Source organism: Serinus canaria, chromosome 2 (assembly GCF_022539315.1).
Source record: "Serinus canaria isolate serCan28SL12 chromosome 2, serCan2020, whole genome shotgun sequence".
In the NCBI taxonomy this organism is placed as follows: domain Eukaryota; kingdom Metazoa; phylum Chordata; class Aves; order Passeriformes; family Fringillidae; genus Serinus; species Serinus canaria.
In genome coordinates this window covers 91,309,719-91,335,808 of record NC_066315.1, presented here as the reverse complement: position 1 = coordinate 91,335,808, position 26,090 = coordinate 91,309,719, and the positions used below count along the sequence as shown (strand labels likewise).

Sequence of the window (26,090 nt, the reverse complement as noted above, 5' to 3'; positions counted from 1 at the left end):
TTTCTGAATTGTGGACCACTAGTCAGAAAGATTACTAATGTGGATCACTAATCACTTGCCAGTGAAGATAGTGATCCTTTTGCATTTCTCATATGGAGACCCTTGGGTAGCATGTAACTGTCTTGCACTACAGGCTGAAAAACACACCAGCTGTTGGAATACAAAATATGTACTAGTGCTCCTCTCTTGGTAGTTGAATAAGATACCATTCTTAAATGCAAATCTAAGGTTTGTGGTGGAGTTTGCACAGTCTTCCTGTGGCACTTAATGGCTTGAGACAAATGTCTAAACTGTGGCTCTAAGATGACTGTAGAGAAACAACCTGAGCTGCCAGGTCCAGAGATTTACCAGGCAGTGTAACAACACAATCTGCCAAAAATTATCTGATTAATCAATCTATGCAATGCACAAGTTCCAGCAGGCCAGTGTTCAGGGAGTTCCTCTTAAGATGCTGACATTGCTGACTAGTGAGCAGAAAGAAGGTAGGACTCTGCCTTTGGAGTGAGTAGCTGCCTGTACAGACCCAGATCCACACTGGCCAAATTATAGCCAGAGAAGTAACAGCTGATGGCAAACCTTAGTGCAGACACTTCCCCATCACCCCTTGGGTAGTGCATGGGATGACAGCTTCCATGGTGTTGCTGGGTAGAAGTTATGTTTGTAGTGAGTAATGGATCAGGTCAGCATGTGCTGGCACAGCTTTTGCTTGTACGCACGTGTTGCTTTGTTGCAAATGTTAGGTTTGACCTAACTTGAGTACAATTGAAGCAGTAGCTACAATTAACAATAACAGCTGAAATATTGCTCTAGACAATAATGGATGGAGTAATTTAACAATAATTTTCTTGGCCATCATCTGATCCTACTGAAGGTGACTTTGCAAATTCAGTGTTCTAAGGCTTTAACTGTTTTGCAAGGCCTCAAGAACCTCTGATCACCCTGAAGACCAAGAGTGTCTTACGAGTTAAGAGTTACTTAACCTGCCTGTAATCTTGGACAATCTTTGTCTACAGAGAAAATCCACACAAGCCTCTAGAAAGCAGGAACTTTTCAGTTGCTGCACACAAGCTCTGCATCACCATTCATACTTGAAAAGAATTTCCATTGTAGGTCTTGGTGTAACAATTTTCACAGGAGCTCAGCAGTAGCACTTTATATTGTCTAAACAAACTAAATGGGTAAGATAACAATTTCTTAAAACCCCCTGGCTTTTTCTAGTACAACTTTCCAGCAGCAAGACAAATCTTATCTAATAGGATAAGTTACACATAAATTAAACATAACATAGATAAGCGTATTATTTGCAGTCAAGAAATAGGCTCTGTTACTTAGCAGATATACTTCAATGGATCAGGAACTGTAGTCATATTTGCAGATTGCCACAATACACTTAAAACACATTTAACTTGCAATTCAAATATTTAAGTGTACCATGAAAGCACAGGATTTACTAACCAATGAGATCCTCTTCTAGAAAAGAGGAATTAAAACTAATACTTCTTTATAGCCCAAATAAATTTTGTGATTGCTTTCTTAACTCTTACTGTGGAAATGTGCAAGCTGCATGTACTAAGACATTAACACCAAAACAAATATTCCAAACATCTTCATGTATTGAAGGTGAAAAACAAATTAACCATACACCCTATTGTTCATTTGTATTACAGTAGTGGAAAAATACTGAGACTAAGATCACCTTCTCCCAAAAGTTGCACAAAATCTAAGATAATTGAAATACTTTTCCCACTAGAAGTATGAAAATTTCTGTTTTGTCAAATATATTCATAATCACATTCTCAAACATTTTATACTGACTAAATAATTGTGGATGCCAAAATTTTAATAATAAGTAGACAGACTCATGGAAAAAAAAGGCATTTCTTGAAGAAATGTCAATAAATATGCAAGACACGCTCCAGGCTGAAGCTTTCATTAAGGTATAATGCCTGTAAGGAAGAAAACACCTCCTTTTGACCCAGTAATCTTGCTGTCCCATGGGATGCAAGAGGGTTTATGATATTACTAGTATTGATATTTATCATAAAGGATTTGTATTTAAATTTCTAAGAAGCTACACTGTTTTGAGAATATTTTCTGACATTTTTGAGGCGTGTGCTTGATACCCATGAGCAGAAAACAAGATATTTGAGGAAATAATTTCTGAATATCAGCTACACACTTCATAACAGGTATTAAACATAAGTTCTGAAAAACATACTGGCTAAGAAAAGTATTCAGAATTTTTCACTTTCAAATGCAAACTTTACATTCCACTGCTCATAGCAAGACATATGGATGATGGTTCATATTTGTAACTGAAGTAAAAAAAAAAAAATTCAAACTAGCATTACAAGATAGTTACAAACTCATTGAAGAAAGCATCTTGAAAAAATAATTCAAAAGGAAAATTGGTTACTGAAGTGCCCCTTAAAATAACTCAACTTTCTGCACTTACATTGGATAAAATTAAGTAGTTTTTATATTTCTATTTTTTAAACATTCAAACTGAAAATCTGATGGTAAAATAAGTAGCTACAGAAAAAAAAAATTAAAAATAGAGTAGAATAAAATACATTAAATACTTGAGTGAAGCTGCTCAAGTTACATCAGGATGTTTATAATCTCACAGTCATTTAACACTACAGAAAAATGACAAAACAAATGAAGACTGAAACAAGCAAATGCAGAAAGCTTTACGCACTTACAGAATACATTGCTCAGGGGAAAATATCAGGAACTGAACAATGTGTTCACAAAGATAAAATGTAGCTCATATGGGGGAGGGAAGAAGAGGCAATGACATACACTTTTACTTTCTGGTCCTCAGAAATACTGTCAAATAAAGCAGGAACATCATGGCTCAGGTTCCTGGGAGTTTCTGAAGATAACAGTGGTCATGCTTTTACTGGGATGTTTAATTAGTACAGAAATCTTAGTATTTCTGATCAAGATTTGGTCCTCACTTGAAGTCAGCCAATTGCTTAGAGAGCCAGTAGCAGCCACTTCTGAGGAGTAATTAGCTGAGATTTATTCTGATTGTTTCCAATGAAAGACCTCAAAGCACTGCTGGAAAGTCACTATGATCTTCCCAAACACACCATGCAATACCACACAAGTATCCTTACACAAAACAAAATGCCTGGACAGAACTTATTCAACTCATACCCAACACTGAACCTCTGCCAGGTTTCACACCACTTTCCCAAAGAGGAAGTAAAAGCACATCCAGTTTAAACTCACCTTCTGCTGACAGTATTGCTGTTCAATTCCCATTTCAAACATCCAATTAATAAAGCTTGCTGGTTACTCAAGAGATTTAGATCAACTTTTTATCAACATTTTACCAGCACCAGTTAGTGTTGTTAGTTCTGTAATTGCTAACTGGAGAGACAGACCTATAGTTTAATGGTATTTCTTTTTCAAGTGTTTTATACTTTACATGCCACTTTCTTGCAGAAGATTTTAATGGTTTAAATGTGCACAACCTTAAAATTGAAAGAAAAGGAAAAAAGAACCCAGGTCTGTTGCATTCTAGTTCTTTGTGCCTTTATTTTTTAATGCACATAATGAAGCAGAGGTCCTCATTTCTAAAGCAAACTGTTTGTAGAATATAGAAAACATATTCATGAAGCATTATGACTTCTAATTAGTACCACCCCTGCAAAGCAACCAACAAGAACAGCCTTCGTTTTCACTTGCTAAACTTTTCATTTACCTTTTCCTCCTGCTGGGAAATCCTAAAGGCAGACAACTAAGCCATCTTTCTCCCCAACACAAAATCATTTTACATTTGGCAACCAGGTCTAGCCCACACCTAATCCAGATTGGCATGTTGAAGTTACTACCTGAAGTCCAAGTCCCGCAGGACCCTGCTGCTGACTGTCAGTTCCTGAGTTCCTCTTTTTTTATGCATGCTGCTGATCTGCTGCTGCTCTGAGGTCTGCATTAAACTCCTGGACAACAGGAAGCAGACGGGTTTACAGCCTGCTGTAGGATGATACAAATTGAAAGCAATCCCAGAAGACAGCAATGCCAAAGCTGGCTAGACATTGTAAGAGCCCCTGAATTTTGGTTTCAGAACCATCAATCAGGAACATCTTGCTGGCAGCATTCCCAGAAGCCCCATCATGAACCACGAAGTTCAGAGCAGAGAGAGGTAACAGTAAATAGAGAATGCTGAAGGAAAATAAAAAAGGAACATTATTCACCCTCTCAGTGAGAGCAGTTCAATTCTTAGTTGTCACCACTTGATTTCAGACTGTGCCCAAATATTTTCATAACTTAAACTGACTACTGCCATCCCTGGTGAACATGCAGGGGTTTTTTTTATTGGTAAGGTAAGCTGCTTTCATTATAAGACTATGAGACAAAGACCTATTTGTTCAAAACATTAACTAATGATCCCTTACTTGAATGTAATTCCCTTGAATTACATTCAAGTTTTCAGAGCAATTTTTAAATGCGTAACAAGAAATAATTTCTTATAATTTTCACTTAGGAACCATATCTTAAAATTTAGTAGGGAAAATTTAAAATGCCCAAAAGAAGCTACTTAAAACAGATTTAAAGACTGCAATTACTAATGTTCAGGAGAACAGAGAAAAAACATCTAACTAAACAGAAATATGGATAAGAAATAATTAGAAAAATAAACTTACTTCTTCAGCCTTGACAGACAGTTCACTTTTATGCTGTTTTAGTCAAAAAGTGCTGTAACTGCACAGAGCTAAGTAGAGACCAGCATATGAAAAAGAAGTCATGCAATTTTTTGTCTTCCACATATCTTGTTGTCTGCTCCCATTTTAAGTGCGTGGAAGGAATACTTGGAGTAGGTGCATATCTTGTTAATACTGAAAAACTTACTTTCAAATGAAACTATTGGAACAGAAAAATTCACAATTTATAATGCTATCTTTGAAAATCCAAATTATATTGATTTGACATGCCAAATTAGGAAAAAGAACTCAAAGTTAATGGCTCCTAATTCTGCACTTAGCACACAAGCAAAGGAGTTGAAGGATTGTCCTGTTTTCCTGTTTGATTGGGAATGGTTCACAGCTGCAGAGATCTCTCAATGGCCTGATACCACAGCACCAAGGCTTTCCAGAAAAATGGATACATTAACCTCTCTACAGCTTGTGAACTATCATTAGAAGACAAAAGATGTTAATTCAAAAAGTCCATTGCAGAGATGAGAATTAAACATACTTTTCACAACATGCAGTCCAAGGCATTGCATTTTTTTCCACAAAGCTATTAGTAGCAGAACCATGCACCCAAACACAATTCTAAAGCTTAAGTCTCTGAGCAAAAAACCTATGGATCACGGTCTTTTACAGAAATGTTTAAGCAAGGGTTCAAAAAAATGACATGAGGCGTGTCTAAAAAAATGTCACCAAGATAAGACCTGTAATTTATTTCCAGTTGAATTATTTGTAACTTTCAGTTATTTCTCTTGGCCTTTAGAGAAAAGAGTAATCTCCAGTCAGGGTTATGATGCAGTGGTTTCCTTGCCTTAGACATCCACATAGAGAGAACACAGTCCATACACCTTCAAAAGATATAAACACATGTCTGAACATCTATATTAATTTGTGAATAATGTTCAGAGTGCTCCGCATCTTCACAACTAGGAATCTACCTTAAAGCCTGTTTCACAGATTTAAAGCTACAAATTCAGCTCCCCAGGAAACTACTGAAAACCCTGCATCTTTACCAAGCTGCTTCTCTTAAACAAGCAGCTAGAACTCCCCTGAAAAAGAAAGGTTACATTTGTACAGCCTTTTAGGAAAAAAACACCTCATGTTCTGATAACTCTTTCTTTTCCATTTTGCCAACTGCTCTGATTATTTGGCAACAACACAAGGATGCACTTTCAAGCAGGAGTAACACACATAAAATACAAATGCAATCTCCAAAATGATTAGCACAAATTAAGCAGCTGTTGCTGTGTATGAAAGCCAGCACTCTTAAGATCCTCAACTTGTTAAAGCATGATCCAGTAAAATGAAATAAAGAGCAGCTCGGTCTTGTCAAGACTTTGGTAAGGCTGGCAGAGCAGAAGTAGTTTGCTGCCCCTTTTCACTAAGTCAAGAAAAAAGGCCTTGTTCTCTATTTTGGCCACTGCAATTAAATGTAAAACCCACTACCAAAAAAATTTGTTGTAGACAGTTTAAATCTTGGAGACTGTGTACTTTTAACTCCACTCCTCATTACAAAAAGCAACACATTACCCTGCTATTCATTATAATCTACAGGCTTTCCTGTGCTCTTTATTGTAGTTTTTACACATGGCCATTGCAGAACAAGAAATTAGTTTGTTAGGTTTTTTTTAATAATACAAATGTATTTATGTTTTGTTCATTCTTGGACTGGTGATGAAAATGCATATTAAAATTAAACAAAAACTTTTACATCCTTCTGTGGCTGTGGAATTCAGAATCTCTCCTTTAAAGCATAATCTTAGAGGAAGAAACCAAAAGTAGATGTAGTGTTTCCATAAAAAAATGCATTTCTTATGTCACATGAATGTTTGCTACCTTGGAATAATTTGAAATATTGAAGATATTAGTGGATAACAGAATTTTCTATCCTTGCTGCCTGCACACATTCTACTGCTTTAAAAATAAACACATTTATATTTTGACAAATTTTACTACATATTGAGCTTATTCTCAACTTCAACACCTATGCACTTCTAGCTGCTTAGCTTTTTATTAATGACACAATGTAGTTGCAATACTGAACACATTTTACCCTTCTTCTCCAAAACATCAAGTTCTCCATATCTTTGCCTTATCAAAAAGGTGGGAACTTTAAGCAAAGACAAACCTGTTCAGTTTCACCTTTCAGCTGGAACTTGTTTTAAGAGTGGGTATGAATTACTGAAACCAACTGCTCAAATGCCAATATGACTACCATAAACATACAGCAACTAGCCCTCCATGAGAAAAATACCCACACTGGACCAACACGGCTCTAAGCCATGCAGATGAGGCACTGGGTTAAGAGAAAAGAAAAGGTAGTAAAAGCAACAAATAGACAAAATACTTCAATAAAAAATACAGCTGGGTCATTCTCCTCATCTAGTCCACCCAAAGGGATGCAAAACATACTGGTTTAACTTGCCCTCTAATGGGAATTTAAGGGAAGACAAGTGGACAAGCCAGTTTTGGTAACTGTTTAAATTGTACTATTTACCTTAGTGCAGCTGCTTGTTAGTACTTCTGAATAACAAAATCCTTTTGAAAGCACAGAATTGCAGCCATTGTGATTCAGCTCATCCTTGTTTGATGCTGAAGGCATGATGGTTAGAACTAAACAATGGAGCAGTGCAGCAAAGGTATGGATGATTCTGTGGCAATTAGCAGTCCAGTTTAAATTCTGACCCTCTTCCACTTTCACTATTACACAGTCATGTCATGCTCCGCAATCTCCACTACAATGTACCAACACGTAACCACCCATTTACTAACCTCAGATCTAGAGCTTTCAGCACCAACACTACCAATATCACTATGACTCTCCGTGTGCTACAGATTTTATTTTTCCTTCAGCATGATTGAGATGCCACTTTTCCTCAAATTAGCTGTTAATACTGCAGCAACAGGCTAAGGTATTGTTTGTACAACTATCAAAAGACAGCTACAATAATTTGTGATGCAGCCACTCGTAGTGTATGAAGTGTTTGCACACACATTAAAACCACTGAGATTCAGTCCAGTGTTGCTCCTCCCTCTTTTTCTGAGAAATCAAAATGAGGAACACCTCAGAATGTCAAAATTACAAGCTTTCTAAAATACAGTGGCATTTTGATGATCTCTGTTTATCATTCCCTTAACATCAGAACTCCGAACTATAGAGTAAATCCCCTTAAAACATAATCTGAACTTACATTACTTTGGTTATTTTATTTTCTTCATTCCAGACATAATTGTGATGCACACTCCACAAACTTTCACTCCACACATGCAAACTGCCAATCATAGCATATTAAAGCTCTTGGGACATCCATTAGCTCATCTCTAGCAAACAATTTTTAGGCTAGCATTTATTATTGGCTACCTTAAAATGACATATGAGTGGATAATGGAAAAGACCTTTCCAAATAAGCAGTGATTCTGTGTAACAGAAATACTACTCCACAGCTGCATTCTAATTGACAAGTTGGCATTGGAAAAATCTCCCAATTCAAATGAGGAGGTAAAAAAAAAAAAATAATTCTTTTTACAAATTAATCCATTGGCTTAGCTTCTAGGGAAAAGCACTGATTAAAGCAATGCTACCTGATCCTGAAGATAAAAATTCACCTTGGGGACCACAGCTGCATGTACCTTGAAGAACGAGAGGCTAATTTCAGACTGTATAAGACCTATTTCCTTTCTGTCCTAAACAGCTGCTAAGGTCCTGCACATATGCAGTCAATTTATCCTGGATAACTCTGGACAGCAGAAGAATAAATAATGCAGACAACCGGACACATACCACAGATATTTTGAAATGCACAAAAAAGAATCATACAGAGATTGGTCTACTTCTCTTCAAGGAATATTAGACCTGCCAGCTTCAAGCTGACTCCCACAAAAACATCCAACCAAGTATTCCAGACTGGTCCTAAAAATAGTATGAACACACTAACATGGTGCAGTGCTTGAACTGGGAGCAAGTTTCAGACACCCTGGCTCTGCTATCAACCAGCTTCATGTAGCAATCTTATTGCTCTCAACTGGGAAGCCTGCTGCAACCAAAACTGTAACCAAAATCCTCAGCGAGGTATCACAGCTATTTGGCTTATTTAAAAATATTTATTACCTATATAACACCAATTATATGTAGACATTTGCATTGGTTTAGCAAATTCTGCAGGCCTATGTTGATAGAAAAAAAAAATCTAAAAAGACCTCTCCCTCTTCAATTATACCTTTTTAACCAAAGCAGATTTAAATGCCATTCGAAGGTAATTCCTGAGAGGCCCAAACACTCGCTGAGCTCCCTTCACTAATTAATGGATCATTAGAAGGAAAGAACCCCTAACTGTTCACCCCCTGCACCACATACTGCCTTAATTACCTTTGTGAAGCAACGAATTTGTCTTTCATTATTGTGTCCAAAATCCCAAGTGAATTGACTTAACAGGGAGAAGGGAAAAAAAAAGGAAAAAAGTTGTTTTATATACACGTTTATGAAAATTCATACTTTGTATGACTGGCAAAGAATCTAGGAGCTAAGTGTTTCTAGCAGGAGTTAAGAAAGGGGATTTCAGTAAATTATGAGAGTCAGAAGTGATAGACTGACTAAAGGAACAAAAAGCTTTTCTTGGGATTACAAATATGGATATATTGCTGAAAAGCCTTCCCTTTGTGCAGCTTTTGAGAAAGTTAATTATATCATCACTTCATAATCACGACAGCTATGGGAAACAGCAAAACACTATCACAGCTGTTGTTTGCTTTTTCCAGACCATTTGAACAGGCACCTATTCCTTGCCTTTCAAAATACTTCCTTGCAGAGTTCCTAATGAACAAGTTCTCTATGTGTTTATGCCCAATTGCCACATGAATCCAGTTGGAGACAAAATATAAGCTTTACTGCCAGTTATTTTACAACAGAGATTAGACTGCTCTTCTTCTCTCATTTTCACAAATCTATGAAAATAAAACCCAAAAAAGTCTTGCAGACATTCATATTTTTTTTGGATGCACCTCAACACACAAGAAACAGGCAAGAAGCACTGATGCCAAACAAGACAGAAGACAGGCTGGCTGCAAAAAAAAAACATGCCAAGGAACCAGGTCATTTACTATCCTCCATTTCTACGTTCTGCTCAGGTTCCTGTTTCCAGGACATCATTTAGGACACAAAGTTTCAGTCATTAAAGAAATCTACTTCACAGAGCAGTATCGTGCTTTGAAGCAATGTAGCAAATCATACACCTGAATGTCTCTGGGAATTAACATTACCTTCATTTTGGTCCCAAAGTGAAGCAGTTAGGAGACTCCAACGCATAAAATGTGGAAAATTACATCTTCCAGGAAACAAGATTTTGGACCTCTAGTATTTCACTTCAATGCCACTGCTAATGCAACTTTTACATATATGACTGGGGCTCACATTAAATCCTAACTATAACCTACTATGATATTTATTTTTTACCTAAAAATAGGTACCTCACAGAACCATTGAATAAAGTGACAAGACTTGAAGGCACTTGAGTCTTAATTCAGTTCACTCATAAAACATGACTCAGAAAGCCAAAAGGACTCACAAGAGCCTGCTGACCTTCAAGAAGAACCTCTTCAGAGCTCAAAACCAATCCACTCCACTGGGCAGAAAGTTGGCATGGCAGAAGACTTGCACGAATTAACAACGAATTTCTGGATGAGTTAAAAAAAAAAAAAAGAGGGAGCAGACAGAAGGTAGAGGTAAGAAAAATACTTGGTATGAAAAGAGAAACACTGCTTGAGCTGGCAGCAATCCAATCTCAGCTGGAGTTGAGAGAAGGATGTCAAGGTAAGCTGGCAACAAAAGGAAGAGAGAAAGAGTAAGAAAATCCTAGGATGCTGCTCAGCTAGCAGCTGAGACAAAGCACACAGAGAAGGCTTACACACTCAGTGCTGTCTTTGGCTGATTTTATACGGATGAGGTCTGAGCCCATAACAGAGTTCCAGGGAAAGAAGCATTACTCACATGAGTAGAAGACCAAGTTAGAAAGCTCTTCTGCAACTGGGACGTATAGACAGACACAGAACCACACCAAATGATTTTTTCTCTGGGTCACCAGGAGAATCATGGAAACAAATTTTCTTTCCAGAAGCCACATCCATCCAGCATATATTTGGAATAAGTAAATCAATCTGTTTTCTGTGGCAAGACATTTAGCTCTGTAAACAAGGAAAGAGTACTGGATGTTGTTTGCCTTGACTTTAGCAAGCTGCTAACACGGCACCTCAAAGGATCTTTAGACCTAAATTGTTGATGCATGCACTAAATAAGTGAACTATGAAGTGATACAGCAGCTGAATTGCTGACCTCAAAGGGCTGTAACCGAAGATATAATGTCCAAGTCGCCTCTAAGGAAGTTTCTCCAGAGCAATACTGGGTTTGAGATTTGTCTGTAGTAATGACCGGGAAGATGGAACAGAGTGCCTCCTCAGCAATTCCCCAAGGATACAGGAACTGGGTGAAGTGCTTGATAAGCTAGAGGGAATATCTGCTATTCAGAGATACCTCAAATGGCTGGAGAAGTTGTCTAACAGAAACCTTACAAAGTTCCACAAAGGCAAAGTCCTGTATCTCTGTTGGAATAACAGGCTGGGAGCCAACCAGATGGAAAACAGCTTTGCAGAAAAGGTCTTGGGGAGCAAGTTGAACAGGAGTCAGAAGCATGACCTTGCAGCAGAGACAACCACACACTGGGCTGTGTTAGCAAAAGCGTAGCCAGAAGACCACGGGAAGTGATTCTTTCCTTTCATCTGGCACTTGTGTGAGCACATCTGGAGGACTCTGCCCAGCTTTGGGACCACCTGTACAAGATATTAACACATGGATGTGAAGCCCAGCAGATGGCTGTGAAGGTGAGTAGTGACAGGAGACCAGGGTACACAAGGAGAGGCTGAGACAGCTGCATTTGCTCACCCTTAAGGAAAAGTTATTACTGCTGCTACAGAGGTTATAGAGAAGGCAGAGCCAGACCCTTCCCAAAGATGCAGTGACAGGACAAGAGACAATATATACAATCCACACCTCCAGACAGACTTTTTAAAGAAAACTTGCAACAAAGTTTTGATTCAATACCAAATCAGGTGACCAGAGAAGTTGCGGAACATCCATCCTTGGAATTCTATAAGACAATTGGAAAAAAACCTGAGCAATTCCATCCAAGTTAGTCTTGCACTGATCAGGGAGTAATACCAGATGACTTTAAGAAGTCCTTTAAAATTTAAATGACCAAACTTCCAGTGGCAATCAAAAAAACCCAGAACTCTATAACTTGATCCTATCAGGTAAACACAGAGACTCTTAATACTCCTCTCCATCAAAGCTTTCTTGCTAAAGCCAGACATAGGTCAAGAAACAAGGGAGGAAAGAAACCTAGAACATTTACCATAATAACAACAGACGAAAACGAGATTTACAGTGTTCAGCAGAAACCTTGTGCTGCATATATGATTACCAGTTATTTGCTGAAAGTATGCCCAGAGCACCTGCCTTTAGGTAAAACCATGTATGATGTTCTGTTCTTGGTGCTTTACCTTTCCAACCACTATATGGTTTAAGGCACAGAGCACTGCACTTTGCATTTTGCTAAGTGCCACTGTAGAGGACAATTTTATGTCCTGTCAGCACCCATGGAGCAGATCTTGAGGATCACTACCATTAAAGGTCTATGTGCATGCATGTGAAGTAGCTTCCAGGTTTTGGTTCACTCTTTTTTTTTCTTTACTAGAAGAAGCTCCAAGTCACATGTGCTTTTCTGGAAGACACAATACTGGAACTTTACACATGTTTTAATGGCATGAATGGCTCTTAGCTATAAAGGGTGCATTACCAGGGTAGTCAGTTTCTCAGTAGTAGCATATATAAAAATAGGAAAAATTATAGGATTCTCTCCCAATATGCCTTGTTGATTTTTGCAAGGCACTTTTACCAAAGCATGGAAACAGTGCTACAGCTGTCTTGGAAAAACAGAGCATCCTCAACCAGCAGTGAAAAAAACCATTCTGAGTTAGCATTATAGCACAGCAATAACTTTGCAGAATAACTCTTAACAATGTAATAAGAAATAACTGAGAGACAGTGAACTTGAAAATAAAATTAAAGCCATTCAAACTTCTAAAATCTTATCTATGAACTTTTTATAATTAGACTATATGAGCACTTGACATTACTAACAGTTTTGGAAAAGAAAATTGCATGTGTTTCCACTGATGGTTAGGATGCTCCTAATGAAGGAAGACATGCCAAGGAGAAAAGAAGGGTAGAGGCAGAACTCTCAAAAGGAAATTTGATCTCACTTCTCTTCCTAATTCTCTGTAAAACACTTTTCCTCCTCTACTTCTCCAGGAGCCTTCTCCAGTTTGGAGTTTTGGAAGAATATTCCTTAGGCTCTGATCTCTACACCCTGCATTGCTTCTGCTTCTATCCCCAAATGTTCCTGTTTCCTCCTCTAGACTACCAGAGAACTTACTCCCAAATGGGGTGGGGGGAATTTTGAGTGAGTTACTGCTAATGCATCCAAACCCACTTAAAGCATTATTAAAGCACTTGTTTCTGAATTATCTCTAGACTCTCCTGAAGAGGCTTTGAAGAAGGTCTGGTATAAAATTTACAGCATATTTGTACACTTGCCTTATGCATGAGACAATTCTCTCCCCTTAAACGAACAAAATATCTGGAAGTATATGAGTGAGGCTTATAAAAGAGTCTGCAAGGTGAAAAATTGGTTCTTCTGAAAGCAGCATATAATTCTAAAGTCTTTCAAATGAAGTAGGTTTGATTAAACCATATAGAATGTGGTAATTCTGCTTTCTTGAGAAAGCAATATAAGGGCCAGTCTCCTGCTTAGGTAATCTATCCTGCCAAAAAAACCACAAAAAACCCCAACCAAACAAAAACCAAAGCAGATTATGGAAGTGAACAGTAAAGATATCAAAGGAAAAAGCAAGGAGTGTGTCATCACAGCCACCAGCAACAGAATCTCTGAGATCTTAGTGTCGATAACTCATTTATACACATTTTCCAGCATTGCTTGAGTCTTCTGTTCCAAGAAACAGTTCAGTTTCTTCTCTCTTCCCTCCTGAGCACTCCAAACAGGACACTTGCCTAGCATAGCACTAAGAATACAAGCTGTCTTCACAGGAATTCAAGACTTCCCTGCTTCCCCTCTCCAAAGGAGAATGTTACTCAGTTGCCTACTATTTCATTTAGAAATCATGGCAGATGATGGACAACTCAGAAGTCTTGTGCTACCCTTGAAGGGAACCCATTTCATTGTATAAGGCTCAGTGGTCTAAATTTTGCCTGTAATTACAATTTCTGACTCATGCTCATATTCAGAATATAATATTTTGAGCAGCAGTCTCAATTACAAATTTAGTTTTCTAATACAAAGACAGAGAGAGGCAAATGCACAGATATATGGTCTAGACATAAAATTTACAGAGTTCAGCTTCTCCCTGGGCAACTTACTACACATTTAACACTAAGTTAAAAGACAATTTTTATTTAATTTTACTTTCATTATTTGGGTACTTGGTGTCATGTTATCAAGAGATGAAAGGCAGTGGCAGTAAAACACAAAACAAAAAAAAATACCCTACAGTATTTTTTCCAGTTAGGAACTTCCCTCTTCATTTCCTCACTATCCGTTGGTGGTTTCCTCCAGTCACAGAGTTTGCTCAGGGGCACTGTGCCTGAGCCTCCCAGGAAAGCATGGAGCGATACAAGAGCCTCTCAAGCACATGCAGAAGAAGCATGTGCAATAGTGTCTTGGTCTAGAATTTTCTTTAAAGCAAAGCATACCTGACTGCGACTGCAAGCAAACATAGAGAATGACTGGATGGAGCAAAGCCAAAGAGCCACACCTTGCCTTCGGGGAGAATACGATGAGCCACTCTCCCATCAGCATTTACTCTGCTGTCTTGGATTCATCTTAAAGATCTGTCCTGCCCAGTATTAAGCAATATGCCGACAAGGCAGAAACATCTCACTCTCCAAGGGCACCTGTGACATTTCTATGCATCTCTTATTCCCATCTTGCAAACAAACAGCTGTACAAGACCCTCTGCAGTCTCTGACATGCACTGCCCACCCCTCCACTCAGCTCTCAAGGTAGGGGTCATGCCAGCCTGTACCTCCCCTGTCCTTTCTCCAGTTTCATTTACACTCCCAGCAGCTCAGTACAATGCTGATAAGTTGGAAGGGCAAAGAGTTGTGCTGGGACTGCAGGTATCCCTTTGCACTGCAATCTCCCTCATGTCAACCCAAACTTCAGTGACACCAGGGAAGAAGAATATTAGCATGAGACACAAAGCCCTGTTCAACTGTGGTGATCTCCTACTGTCAAACTTTAGACAAGAGAATTTATTTTGATTTGACATTGTATATTTTCTTCTTTTTGCAGCATATTAAATTCTCATCTGGAAAAGAAATATGCTTATCCAAAAGTCTGGAAAATAATTCCTGATAACTTCATTGCTACTACTAAGCAAGACCAGCTTAATAAGCCGTTTTTACAGCTGCATATCATTGTGTACTCTGTTTTACAAACCCCTGACGTAACACTAACAAATCATTTATCCACAAAATATGCCATGCTCCAAGAGCCTCTGTGAGGCGGAACACCCTTTAGATGTGGAGCAGAAGGCCAAGTTGCACTGCTGGTCTTAAGTATTCAAGGCAGTTGGTAACAAGAAAAACAAAATTACCAGAACTTTAAACCTCATCTGATACATCTCAGGGACATGAGGGACACTGAGTATTACAAGAAAGCAAACAACACACTTTTACAAAGTTTTTTCAGCCCTTCTAAAGGAAGAGGATCCATTCAGAACGCTTGGAACAACTTTTCCAAAACCCTTAACAAATCTGCTAAAAGGAATGATTCATTGGTTTGATTCATGTAACTAGGCATCTTACAACATAGGACCATGGCTGATAAAATGACACTGAATAATTGCACAGATAACATTATGGTTAGTTGTATTAAAAAAAAAAAAACCAAACCTCTGAACTGTATTCTTCTTAAAGTTTTGTGTATTCTGCTCTTTTAAACCACATTAGAAATGGGTTTAAATGACCCATACACAAAGAAACAACAGACAAAATACAGAGAAGTTGCAGATCAATAGTTGCAGCTATTTCCTGCTAGTTTTGTTTTTTGTTGGCAAACATAATTCTTATTGATGCATATTTAACTTGTATTGATCAACTGTGCCATGAAGAAAGAAAAACTCACTAACTTCCGCCCACTTTTTCAATTTGTACTTGTCTATTTAGTGGACACATTTCATGGTGTCTTTAAACATTACATGCTCCTTGGTTTTGCTTATTAGTCTAGATGTAAAACAATAGTGAAACTCAATCTAGCACATAAGCAATATTGTTTTAATACATAGATGACTGAAAAGTATGAGGTTCCTAACTTCAGTCTCTCATATAGTGTTTTAGCACGCTATTACCATCTATATATAAACATTTCAAGTGTGTTTTTTCAAACCCTACCAATCTCATGTGTTTCCTAACCCCAAAACGACAGCAAGTTCATACTATTTTACCCAGAGCTTACCCAGGCAGAAATACACATTTCAAAGGGATAATGAATACTTGTAGTATTCATTACAGAAGCGTCCTCACATTCCTAACCAGTTCATCCATTCATTAGCAGCTATATTATTCTGTACTCCTCCTTGGACTTCTAGAGTTTTATATACCATTACCTCCAATTATTCTTTAATTTTCTGGCCCATTTTATTCTTCCAAATGTTTAAAATAGATTGACTAAAATCCTTAGTATCTTAAGAGAAAAATCCTACTAAAATTTACTCACACAAGTCCCTCTTAGTTCTGCAAGTCACTTATGCTATGAAAGGTCCAGATTCTGACCCAATACATCTCTGGAAAAGTAAGAATCCCCAAGCCAGCCTGGTTCCTCTTTCTTTAAAAAAAAAAAAAAAAAAAAAAAGAACTATAGCGCAGGCAAGTTATCACCACAAAACACACATATCAACGATTGCATTTGTGTACTGGCAAAGGTGGAAGGTGGCTTAGGTCATGCATGTAATGCCAGCCTAAAAAAAAAAAAAAAAAAAAGGAAGAAAAAAAAATGCTGTAGTCTGTCAACTAAAGATCACAGAATCAATGAGGCTGGAAAGGGCCTCTGAGATAATCGAGCTCAACCTATGACCCAACACCATCGTGTCAACTAGACCACGGCACCAAGTGCCACATCCAGTCATTCCTGAACATCTCCAGGGACGGTGACTCCACCACCTCCGCGGGCAGCCCATTCCAGTGTCTAGTCACCCCTGCTGAGGAGAGATTCCTCCTCATGTCCCACCTACTCCTCCCCTGGCGCAGCTTAGGACCACGTCCTCCCGCCCTGCCGCTGGCTGTCTGGCAGAAAAGGCCGCCCCCCACCTGGCCACAGCCTCCATTCCGGGGGCTGCAGAGACCCCCCCGTTACGGCCCTTCCCGCTGGCTCCGGCACCCGAGGAGCCGGGGCCAGGCCGCACCGCCCGCCCGGACACTGCCCCGGGCCCGGGCCCGGCCGCGGCCCCACCCCGTGCGCGCAGCCTATCGGCCTCGGCCACACCGCCGGGCCCCGCCGCCGGGGCCGCTCCCTCCCTCCCGGCCTCCCTCCTTCCCGGCCGGGCCGCCGGCACCTGCTGGGCGGGGGAGGGGAGCGAGAGAGAAGCCCCGAGCGGGGCCCGCCGGCCACCCCAGCGCCGCCCTGCCCGAGCCGGCGCGGGGAAGGGAAGGGCAGCGGGGAGCCGGCGGCTTTTACCAGGAGGAGCAGGAGGCAGCCAGGGTCAGGCAGGAACGGGAAGATGGCGGGTCTCATGGTAGATCGGGCGCCCGGGAGCGGGGAGGGGAGAAGCGCGGCTCCCACTCTCCGCGGCGGCGGCGGCTCCGGCACTTCCCCCCGTCGCCAGGAAACACCCGGGCAAGTTCCACCGCGGGGCCCGCGCTCCGCCGCGCGCTCCTGGGGCACGCCGGGAAGCGTAGTTCCGGGAAGGGGAGGACGAGGAGGTGAAGGAGGAGGAGGAAGGAAAGGAGAGGGAGAGAGAGAGCGGGAGGGGAGGCGTGGAACCCAGAGCGCACCGGGGCGGCCCGCGGGGCGGTGCCTGGAGGCAGCGGCGCGATGGGGCGAAGGGCGGGGTGGAGGTGAGTTACGGGGCGCAGCTGCAGCGCCGGGCAGGGGAGAAGGGAGGGGAGGAAGGAAGGCGAGAGGGAGGCGGTCTGGGCGAGGCAGGGTTAACCCTTCCCGCCTTGGTGGCGCGGCTGTCCCGTGGCACCGCACCCTCTTCCGCTCTGCATCGCTCCCTGCCAGCCCCCAGCGGCTGTCCGCCTTTCCTTTGGATCCCGCCTTGTACCTTCAGCCGGGACTGGGCACGCGGGTTTGGCGTGGGGAATGGGAGGAGGGGTGCTCAGGCACTGTGCTCCTTGGGGTCTTCGTGTCCTCGGAGTTTGGGAGGAAACTTTCTGCTTGGAAGCCTGTGTGTGACGGGGCTGGGCGGGTTGGGAAACTTCAGCTCGGGTGGAACGTCATCGTCGATGTTTATCCCTCGGCGCTTCCAGAGATGTGCGCTTTCTGCCGCTTCCTCAGTTGGAAATGCTGAAAATGAAGAATACTCGAAATTCAGGGCTCGGCCCTCTTCCAGTAAAACTTTGGACCTTGCAGAATATGTACATGCTCTGAGACCTTGCGGAGTTGTCTCAAAAAGATCTCAGAAGGCTGCGCTTTGCGTTTGTCACATTTCCAGTATGCACACGAGTGTAAGGAGGGGAACGGGGTGTAACACCATTTAGAAGAAAATCCTTTACATCGGCCTTTTTCAAGTCAGGACTTGGTTGGTTTCAAAGAAAGCCTGACAAGCTCACACTGCAGGGCCTTGCAGTGTGACCCTGCAAGGATCTTGTGGCCTGTCAGTTTCATGAGCTGCAAACACTCTCGCACACATAGACATACATACAAGTCATGTATTTTTATAGGCTGAGATTGAAACTTGGCTTTTATCAGTTCTGCCATGACTACCTTAAGAACTTGTGCTCTTTGATCTGTAGAATGAACGTCTTGTGCACTAACTCACATTTGAAAAATCTTTGATATTTTTTCAAAGCTCAGTCTTCACTTGGAAACTATCAATAAAATTTGATAGCATGATTGTGCTATCATGTTTAAATTTAACAGCCTCATGTTTTGCTGAGCAGAAATGTGATGTGATTCTTTCTATCCTCCTTACACAAAGTAGATAAAATATTGTAGTTTGGTATGAAATTTCACACACCTTGAAGAGGCCTTGGTGTCCTCCCTTCATTTTAAGTGACTTGAGAAGGCTAGTATTTTTCTACATGCTAGCTTAAAGAAGAAAAGTGAATTATTGACTTGATTCCAGCAATATGATGCATATTACAGATATTGCCAATTATGTAGCATTTTATAAGCAGACCTTTTACTTATTTCTTGATTTTTTTTATTGACCACATGTTTCATTTTTTTGTTAATCTTTATCAAGCAAGTCTTCCAGACAGCTGTTCATCTGCTTGTTATATACGTGAGAAAAATACCTGAGGAATGTTACAAATTTTCATTTTCTAGTCTCTCTTAATATGTCAGGACTTCTCTGATGCAGAATTAGCCATTCAATGGAATCAAACAATTTACTAAGAATTGCTGTAGAAGTAATGGGTTGCTTCTCTCACCTGTATAATTACTAACACTTTATGCAGAACTGTTGCTTTCATCTGGAAACTATTATCATCTTTCATTATTAATTCTCTCCTGTATGCAGTCAGTTTTATGGAAAATTTATTGTTGATATTATTGGGATGTTTCTGGTGCTTTACTGAGTTCTTTGCTGAATTTTGTACTGCTGCCCCTAGATTTCTTATATTTTAGTTTAGTTGTTGAGAGGTAAAATGTGAAGAAAATGGAGGAAAAAGTACGATCCTCTGAGAAAATGCTTGTGAAGGTGCTTGGGTCCATCAGTGCTGATCGCTTCTTAAGCACCACCTTCTAAGGGCACAGGAGCTGGCAATTCCAAAATGTCAGAGGTCAAGCACATGAGGTAGAAGGCTGGCTTGGCAGACCAGGAATCTTCTTTTGGAGCTAATGTAAAAAAAAAAAAAAAAGGTGTATGCCCCATGGAAGTAAGGTCAGGTCAATTCCATCAGTTGTTGGAATCTCTTTGGATTTCAGTAAAGCTTTCAATACTGTCTCTCAGAATATTCCTTCTGGACAAAATATCCAATACGCAACTGGATAAACACGTCATGTAACTGCTGAGAAACTGGCTCATGGGTTGGGCACAAAGGGTTACAGTGAATGGGGTGACGCCAGACCGGGGACCTGTCACTTGTGGGGCTCTGCAGGGCTCCATCCTCCACCCTGTGATTTTGCATTTCTTCATTATTGACTTGGATGTGCAACTGGGAGGGATGCTAAACAAGTTTGCAAATTATACAAAATTGGGAAGAGTTGTTATCTCCCCGGAGGGCAAAGAGGCTCTGTAGAGAGAGCTCAACAAGTCAGGGGACGGAGCAGTCACCAACCGTGTGAATTTTAATGAGGCAAAGTGCTGGATTCTGCGCCTGGGTGCATGGACAGAGTGAGAATGAGATGCTGCAAAGCAGTGCTGGGGAAAGAGACCTGGTCAATGGCAAGTTGAACCTGAGTCAGCAGTGCCCTGGCAGCCGGGAGGGCCAAGCCTGTCCTGGGGGCCATCAGGCCCAGCATTGCCAGCCAGGCAAGGGAGGGGATTGTCCTGCTCTGCTCTGAGCTGGGGCAGCCTCACCTCGAGTGCTGGGGGCAGTTTTGGGTGCCACAATAGAAAAAGGATATTAAGCTGTTAGAGAGTGTCCAGAGGAGGGCAATGAAGATGGTGAAGGGCCTTGAAGGGAAGCTCTATGGGGAGGTCACTTGGTCTGTTCAGCCTGGAGGAGGCTGAGGGGAGATTTCATTGCAGTTAGAACTTCCTTGTGAGGGAGGACGAGGGCAGACACTGATCTCTTCTCTGTGTTCACCAGTGACAGAACCTGAGGGAATGGCATGAAGTTGTGTCAGGGGAGGTTTAGGTTGGGTATTAGGAAAAGATTCTTCATCCAGAGGGTACTTGGGCACTGGAACAGGCCCAACAGGCTCCCCAGGGAAGTGATCACAGCACCAGCCTGACAGAGTTCAAGAAGTGTTCAGGCGGTGCTCTGGGGCGCATGGGATGACTCTTGGGCATGTTCAGTGCAGGGGCAGGAGCTGGACTTCAGTGGTCCCAGTGTGTCCATTCCAGTTCAGGATTCTGTGATTCTGTATGCAGGACTATAGTAAGTTGATAGTTGATAACTAACTTTATTGGTTACTGAATTAAAGCATGCATGGCAACACTCTGAAGAACAGTCTGTTTGATTTGCACAGAAACACTTCACAGACTTTGACAAAGCTGATGGACTGAAATTTGTCTTTAAGGCAAATGAAACTACAATATATAGGTATATATTTCTAAATGCAGGCTTTTTTTTCTGTTGAATTTTGGCTAGAGGTAAATTTAATTCACTGATAAAACCTGTTTTTTTTTTTTCTGTTTATAACAGTTTATTCTCTTTAGCATTGTTTGAATAATGTTAACAACTCATTATGAAAATAATTCTGTGTTATTAACGTGGCTTTGGGCTTTATTTCTAGAACTGAATTTCTACAAAAAATGGTGGCACAGATCTGACCTACAGTAATACCTTGAAAGAGTATGAATATTTCAGCAAACTGCCTCTTCAGTGGTTCCTCGTTAGCGTCTGAAGTACATGCTGCTGCTGTTAATGGAGATAAGAGTACCCTCCAAAAGCTAATAGCAGGTAAATGTTTTCACTGTAGATGCATTTGGATTACTTCAGAACTGAAGCTTTTTGGTTTCGACTTACAGCTCTGATCTTTAAGATACTTTTGATGTCTTGATTATATGTGCTTCCAGAATAAATGTTGCCCTGAAAATATGACTGATTTTTCTGACTTTTTATTACCTGTTGCCTTTCATTGCTGCTTCTTTGTGAAGTAAAATAGCAAATTGGTAAGTGATAGAACTCCTTTCAGGGAATTTGAAGTTCTGGAGAAGTGCTTTGTGCCAAAAAAATTTAGCTGCAAATGCTTAATTTTTTAAATTGATTTTTGGGAAATGTGATACATGTGTTTTTACAGATAATTTATTATTGTTTCTAAAATCTTGTCACTGTGTAGTATGTGTGAAAATGAGCTGGCCTCATTTATTACTTTGATTCTGATAGATGGGCAATGTTTCTCAAGAGAAATTAAAGGTAATGAGAGAGTCTAGTCCTATTGAATCTGAAGAAAAAAAAAATTCACATCCGTCAAAAAGCTCAGGATTTTGCTTTCCCTTGCCTTTCAGGAATGGTGTGGCATTTGGGGTTAATAGTTTTTAAAAGCAGTATGTATTCTATGTTCCAAAAACAGTCTTGCATATATTTGGAAGGCTGACATATCATAGGTGAAGACTTGGATTTTTCAGAGCTTCTGATTAAATGCAATTCCAGGTGATACTGAAGAAGCTCTATTTGCTCAGTGTTTTTTGGAAAATCATGTTCCCAGAGCTTAGCAAGGGTATGAAGGACTGTGAAATAGTAAGAAGCACAGGCTGTATTTATGCCTCTTACTGTCACATTTAATGTGTGTGGAGAATTTAATGTTAACAGCATGAAACCAGCAGCCAGCTTTCTTTGCATATCTTCTGCTGACCTGTGTTGAAGGCAAGGTGAAGACCTGTGTGGATGTGTTGTCCAAGCTGCACAGAAGGGAGTAAGGGGCTCTTCTTTACAAGGTGTATCTAATTTTCTCAAAACATAACTAGAACCGATTTGAGTCCAACAGGAACACATTTGAGGGAACTGATTTGGTAGAAGCTGCACTTGTTGAAACAGTTATTTTTTGTTGGGCCTTCAGCTATATTTTCCCATATGATGGTTCAAACATATACTGTTTGCATTTAATGCTATCTGTTTGCTCTTTTTAAAAACATTTTATAAACAGCAGATGATATGGAGAGACTTCTAGAAATCTGTGAGATTCAACTACAAAGCAGCTTTAAATATCCAAGTTTCTAAAAAACCCTTCTGCCTGCATGTGGAGGTGAAAAAAGTGTGGGCTTTCAAATTCTGAAGAAGCAACAAAGAGTTTCTGCTAACTTCAGTGTGGTTTTGTTAATCTCAGTGCCAAAAGACATATCTTTGGAAACATGAAGGAAATATTATTTCTTGTTGCTGGTACATCTTGTCAAACATACCACAAAACAGCCATTAGAACCAGATAAGGAAATTGCTCTTCTTTCAACGATGATCATGCAGCAAGAAGACAAAAATGCTGTTTTACTTTTGCAAGGGAGAGAAAACTGCACATTCCTTGTAGCATTTGCTGTACAAGCAAAATTTGGCTTTTCTGCTTTGCCGTGTTTTGACAGGATATGACACAGACCTTACTTTTTCCAGAACTGGACCAAAAAAAATACAAAAAACCAACCCAAAACTTCATGTATTGCCTAGCAGAAGAAGAATGCATTAAAGTAATATTTTTAGCTGTTTACCAGTCACTGTTGAAAGTATAACTTGATGCCAGAAGCAAATTGAGCAATTGGTACTTTTCACTGAGGTTCATGACTGCACTCAGCAGCAGCAGCTAATTCAGGACAGCACTCCAGCGTTATGTCTGCTGGATTGCTTAACAGCACTTCTCTAATAGAGCCTAGCTCTGCATCTTGGATACATAGCTAGAGGTGGATGCAGCAATGGATAGTCCTGACTTTCTCCTCCTTTCAGGAAGGACCTTTTAGCCCCTGAATTAATTATTACTTTCCTCTTCATGCTTTCCCTGTTCAGTTATTAACATAAGAGGGGCATAGAGGCTGGCCAAACAGTCTCTTGAAGCAGCCCCTCAAGCCTCTTTGGTGATTTTTCCTTCTGCCGTCTGTAGCTTGGTGGAGTGTATGTGGCTGTATACAAACATAGATGCTTTATTTGCATGTAATTAGAGTATGGAAGAATTTTAAAGGAATAGTTGTTTGAAATAGAATAGTGTGTTCTGTGCTCGTTTTGACACCCTGTGCTAGAAAGAGGCACAGACAGAATCAAAGGTAGGTAGAAAATTTATTTAGAGAAAGGGGGCTTTGGAGCAAAGTATCTCTTTGTGTTAGCCACTGCTAATGCTTAATCACAGGACTTTCGAAAAAGCCTGTGTGTTAAATGCCATAAAGTACATGCCAAGTGTTAATTGTATAACCAGTGTTCTAACAGAAATGTGCTAATTGTTTGCATTGCATGAGTTGTCCTGTACTGTGTCATGTTTTTTTACAATTGTATGTTCTTGGCCTTTGGGGAATGCTCACAGTATTTTCTTTCCTGTGTTTTACACAATGCTGAACATGTCTTTAATTAACAGTTCTTCAGTGTTAAAATCCATCTGTATGGTTTTGATCCTAGAGAAAAAGTGAGCAAAAGTTAATTTTGTATTTGGAGGATCATTTTCCATTTTATGCTTTGGGAAGAGGCATCTAATTGTTTTAATTGTTTAAAAGAACAAAATAATTATTACAATAGTCATTATACTGAAGTGTCTGTTCAGTCCAGCTCCTCATTCTAAAACCCTTATCCTGCATTGCTTGCATCCAAATGCTTGTAAATCTCTGATGTGATGTTTCATTGTAAATTTTAACTAAGCTATGGGTTACAAATATGCGGTTGTGTGCTATTGCTTGATCCTACTCTCTACTTCTCTCTTGCCTGTTCTACATTGTGGGAGGTAGGATAAATCTCAGGTACTGCAGCAGGCAAGATTCTTGCAAGTGACAGGAAATGGCCTGCATTTTAATAATTAAGGAGAATTCACACCCTCCTGCTTTCCTTTCTCCTACTGCCTTTTCTGGTTTCTAAAAATGCATAGAAATGTTAAGAGTCTGATATGAGTGTTTGTATAGAGTGTGAGAAAATGATGAAGTACAGCTATGAGAGTTAAATTTTGGTCTTAGCCATGGATTCTCTTGTGATCATGGCCTCTGTTGGCAATAAGCATATGGAATGCATATTCTGGTGGGCTGAGGACTTTTATTCTAAAAGGGAAGGAATTGGAAAAAATTTATTTATTAGGCAGGTATGTGAAGAGAAATTATTTTTGCCAAAGCACATTTTAGGTACGCTATGTACCTAAATGTGAATGTTTTGAAGGCTACCTGTGCTTTCTTGATTGCAAGTGGTAATTTGCTGCAGCTGTAAAGTTCACAAGGCTTTGTGGCTAGTGACTTTCATCACCTTAATCTCCCCTTGGCACCTGTTGGTGATATAGTAGCTCCTAGCCCTTGTCCTGTCTCCTAGCCTGAGCACAAAGACATCCTTTTAGGGAAATGCTCACAGGATTTTAACCATTCTAAAGGCCTTACAGAGCCCTGGTAAGCAACAGGAGAAAACCTACTGCTAGCTGAATATAGCTTCTTTACCTTCAAAAATAGTGCAGGAGCTTCAGGCAAATTACTAGCATGAAGTTTTGAGCCTCTTGCTCATTTTTCCCTCAGACTGTATGCAGTCATGGAAACTCCTTGTCATCAGCTACGTCACTTTTTGGGAACTGAAAATGACCATAGATATCTATTGCTCTACTTGGTTATGTTGCATTTGAGCTTTAGGCCATTTTTGCTTGTTGTTAGTCTCTAAGTCTTTTATGTGTATATATATATCCTCTAACATTCTGTAACAGAAGGGGAACTGGAATTTGAGAGAAAGGTGCTGGTTTTGGACACTGCTGATGTAAGAACCAACATCATCTGAGCATAAGCCCGTGTGCTTGTATCTTATTGGGAGAAATGAATGTTTATGTATTTCTCTTAATATGTTTGTTCAAGTCCCATCAGCTTCAAGCAATTTAAGACACTGTTGAGGTTATGTTAAAACTTAGCAGTGAAATGTGGTTTAGTGGTGGCTGAGTGACCATGTGGAACTGATACTGGAAGAGCACCTGAATGTACATAGTTAATTAGAGAATTTGGCTTGTTGGTTGGGAGCACTGACATCTTAAATCATGCTTGGGACCACAGTGTATGCAGAGGAGAAGGCTAAATAGCAGTGTGAAGGTGAGTATTAGAATGCAAAAAGGTGTTCAGAAAGCAGCCTGTTCCTGAGAAAGCTAGATGTAGGCCAGTAGAAGACTTCTTGTGGGATTTTTTGTGCATTGTTTGTTTGTTGTTTTGGTTTTTTAGTAAACTGCTTGTGGCATCAAGATTAGTTGTAAAACCAGTGGGTTAACAAGGTGAAGTGGCAGTCAGAGAAAACAAGTCCACAGGTGAAGAATAAAAAGAATTTTTCTATATCTGCATCACAGAGAAGTTTGGAAA

The 26,090-nt window shown here is 40.2% G+C and overlaps 2 protein-coding genes across 10 annotated transcripts in view; one reads left to right on the top strand and one right to left on the bottom strand.

The window, feature by feature from the left end:
• Nucleotides 1–17,728, bottom strand: part of ERP44 (endoplasmic reticulum protein 44) — a 47,472-nt gene extending 29,744 nt beyond the window's left edge. Inside the window, exon 1 of one of the 2 annotated variants that reach the window (XM_009101398.4) lies at nucleotides 17,504–17,728. In XM_009101398.4, the coding sequence (XP_009099646.1) occupies nucleotides 17,504–17,560 (57 nt within the window). In that variant the 5' untranslated portion in view covers nucleotides 17,561–17,728. Of the gene's footprint in view, nucleotides 1–17,136; nucleotides 17,187–17,503 lie in introns of those variants that run through there. The other variant, XM_050971185.1, reaches the window with a different exon arrangement.
• INVS (inversin) overlaps nucleotides 17,515–26,090 on the top strand; it is an 84,324-nt gene continuing 75,748 nt past the window's right edge. For 6 of the 8 annotated variants that reach the window (XR_007776930.1, XR_007776929.1, XM_009101387.4 and 3 more), the window contains exons 1-2: nucleotides 17,760–17,883; nucleotides 21,395–21,561. Coding sequence is in view for 6 of the 8 variants with exons in the window: in XM_009101387.4 (XP_009099635.1) it covers nucleotides 21,456–21,561 (106 nt within the window). In the remaining 2 variants the exon portion in view is untranslated. Of the gene's footprint in view, nucleotides 17,663–17,759; nucleotides 17,884–17,960; nucleotides 18,496–21,394; nucleotides 21,562–26,090 lie in introns of those variants that run through there. The other 2 variants (XM_050971178.1, XM_050971180.1) reach the window with 2 other exon arrangements.